A 2,921-nucleotide genomic window follows, 5' to 3' on the forward strand; every position below is an offset into this window, starting at 1 on the left:
ATTATTTTAATAATCGATTAGTCGTCGATTAATCGATTATTAGTCATCGATTATTTTAATAATCGATTAGTCGTCGATTAATCGATTAATCATGGCAGCCCTAACCCAGATTTTGTTCAGTCGTTTTTGAACCACTTTAGAACAACATGAAAGAAATGAATAGTGCGTTTGGAAAATATCACACTCATATTTCGCTTCAGAAGTGAGTGATTTTAAGTTCTCACGAGGAAAAAAAAAAAAAGATTTTTATGTCTGAATTTGTAAAAAGTGCTATGTCAAAAAATGACTCAACTGAACTGGAAACATTTTGCATATTTATTAAAAAAATATTACATAAAAAAATAAAATAAATACTCATGGAAACTTCTATTTCCACTGATCCAGTCTGAGGATGACTCAAAATGTCTTGTGTTCACAAGGTACTTCCAAACTACTTTAACAGCCATTATTAAAGGGGGGGCAGAAAATTTGACTTTTTTTCCCTCCTCAGTAGATTTACCACAGCCATACTTTCTCTTTCCCTTTTTTCCTGTATGAAAAAGTGTATTTTGGGAAAACCCTTGCCTCTCTCCTCCTCCAGCCTTCACATCCGGGTTAGTTAACTTGGTCGGAGCTTGGTGTTGCATTCAAACGTCCCTCGTAAACTTGAAAGCCTTGCAAAGTTTTGAACTTATTTGCTTTTATTTTAATATTATTCACTTTAAAAGGTCATATTATTCATATAGACAGTAATTAGAAGTACTTTTAAATAAAAATTATGAATAAATTAGTTTACTAACCATTCAGATAGCCCTTCATGAACAGTTTTAGTTTAATGTTACACTAATTGTCAGTAGTACGAGTCATAGCTAAGTTAACGGGCTTAAAAGTTATTTTTAGGTAATTAGTAAAGTTTTAGGAAACTTCACTTCTTCTAGTGAATTGTTTATCTCCGCTTGCGTCGCTACGTTTACCGCGATATTATCATATCCCACTTTGTGCACGGACCGTGAAGGCATCACAAGTTAGGCAGTTATCAGAAAAGGCAGCCTGATGATCCAGCTGCTGCTCGCTGACATGGAAACAACCACAGTTCAGCGCTGAAACTCCGCTCTCTGTTTACGGTCACACCGTGGGTCCTCAACGGGGCGACACAAACTTCTCCCCACGGCAGCCCCCATGTAAACCCGGAGCCCCGCGCCTCCCTTTTCAGTCCTCCGAGCCATGTCCAAGAGCCTGAAGAAGAGGAAGAACCACTGGACCAACAAAGTCCACGAGAGTCTCCTTTGCCGGAACGAGGACGGGGAGCTGGGGCTGGAGCTGCGGGGCGGCGCGGAGAATGGACAGTTCCCGGTGGTCGGCGAGCTCCTCCCGGGCAGAGCGCCGTGCCACAGCGGCAAACTCAGCCAGGACGAGCTCCTGCTGGAAGTCAACGACACCCCCGTGGCGGGACTCACCACCAGGGACGTCCTCGCTGTGGTCAAACACAGCAGGGACCCCGTCCGGCTCAAGTGTGTCAAACAAGGTAAGGAGAAAAAACTCGAGAAACGCCACTTTTCTGAGCGTGTTTCTGGTTGTTTGTGCAGCTCTGCATGAACCAAAACACTGTAATTAAAGCTGTAACAAGTTGTTTAGGAATTCATACTCAAAGCCACTTTTTATTTAACTGTTTTATGTTGGAACTGGTGGTTTATGAGAGCCCAAACAACCATTCAGTTCAGTTTATATAGCACCAAATCACAGCAAGTCACTTCCAGGGACTGTATAATAACATTCACATACAGTTTAAAATAATAATTATAGTAAAAGTTATGAGAAAGCCTGCAAATTGTGTCTAAGATTCACATCTTGAGCAGCATGTTGGTGACAGTGGGAAGAATCCCAACAGAACCAGGCTCAGGATGAGTGGCCGTCCACCACCACAGACTGGGATTGGAGGACAGGAAAGGGACTTAGAGGCAAAATGACTGGTTCAGGTGTATTAGAAATAATTGCATACAAGCACAGAGGGAAGTGTTTGTAAAGGCAGTGTTGAGGAAATGAGGTGAGTTTTGTCTACTGGCTTCTAAAAGAAAATGTGAAACAATAATGGAGCTCTGTTGTTGGGAGATTTATAAATATTATGAATTTGACAAGAGGGTCAATAAGAAGATGAATCAGAGCTCTGGCAGCCACATTTTAGGTCAACAGAAGAATTATTTATTTACATATTTTAAAGACAAAAGATTACAATATTTCAGCCAATATCACTAAAATTCAAACATCTTTTTTCCAAAAAGGCAGAAGAACATGTTCGACTTTTAGTATTCTTCAACATCATTAATGACTGGTTTACATGACATCCTGATTAAAAAATAAATTTCACATTAGATCTAAAGGCCGTATTACTGCCGTCCAGAGAAATTCATTCATGTGAAAAATATCAGATGTAAACACATTCAGTACTTCAAGTATTACAGAAAAAAAGATTTATTAAAGGCACAGTGTGTAGGATTTTGTCAATTCTTTTAGCCGAAATTGAGATAATTACTAATGACAATAATAAAAAAATAGGGGTGTCCCGATACCAGTTTTTTCAAGACTGAGTACAAGTACGAGTACTTCAGTTTAGGTACTCACCGATACCAAGTAGCGGGGTTCGTGTGGATTATCTGTTCAACTTGTTGAATATTAAACAGAATGAAAATGAAATGCAATTATCATGCAAAAATTGATGGGTAAATATTATGTTTGACAATAAAATGTAGTGCAAACTCTGCCAAGTAGATAAGTTGGTATATATATCACACCATAACTTTTGAAACCATTTATTTTATTTCAAACAGGCTCTTTTTTATAAGGCCACACTCCCTCTGAATGTATCAATACAAACTCTGCAAAACAAACTGTTGCAAACATTCAAAAACAAAACAAGTTCTTTTTATATACATTTTCCTCAACAT

At 38.7% G+C, this 2,921-nt stretch overlaps 1 protein-coding gene across 2 annotated transcripts in view; it reads left to right on the forward strand.

Moving 5' to 3' along the window:
* The first annotated feature begins 977 nt into the window (after nucleotides 1-977).
* Nucleotides 978-2,921, forward strand: part of LOC106526159 (membrane-associated guanylate kinase, WW and PDZ domain-containing protein 2) — an 83,726-nt gene continuing 81,782 nt past the window's right edge. For both annotated transcript variants that reach the window (XM_014020666.1, XM_014020667.1), the window contains exon 1: nucleotides 978-1,504. In XM_014020666.1, coding sequence (XP_013876120.1) covers nucleotides 1,204-1,504 — 301 coding nt within the window. In that variant the 5' untranslated portion in view covers nucleotides 978-1,203. The remainder of the gene's footprint in view (nucleotides 1,505-2,921) is intronic.

Source organism: Austrofundulus limnaeus, unplaced genomic scaffold (assembly GCF_001266775.1).
Source record: "Austrofundulus limnaeus strain Quisiro unplaced genomic scaffold, Austrofundulus_limnaeus-1.0 Scaffold262, whole genome shotgun sequence".
Classification (NCBI taxonomy): domain Eukaryota; kingdom Metazoa; phylum Chordata; class Actinopteri; order Cyprinodontiformes; family Rivulidae; genus Austrofundulus; species Austrofundulus limnaeus.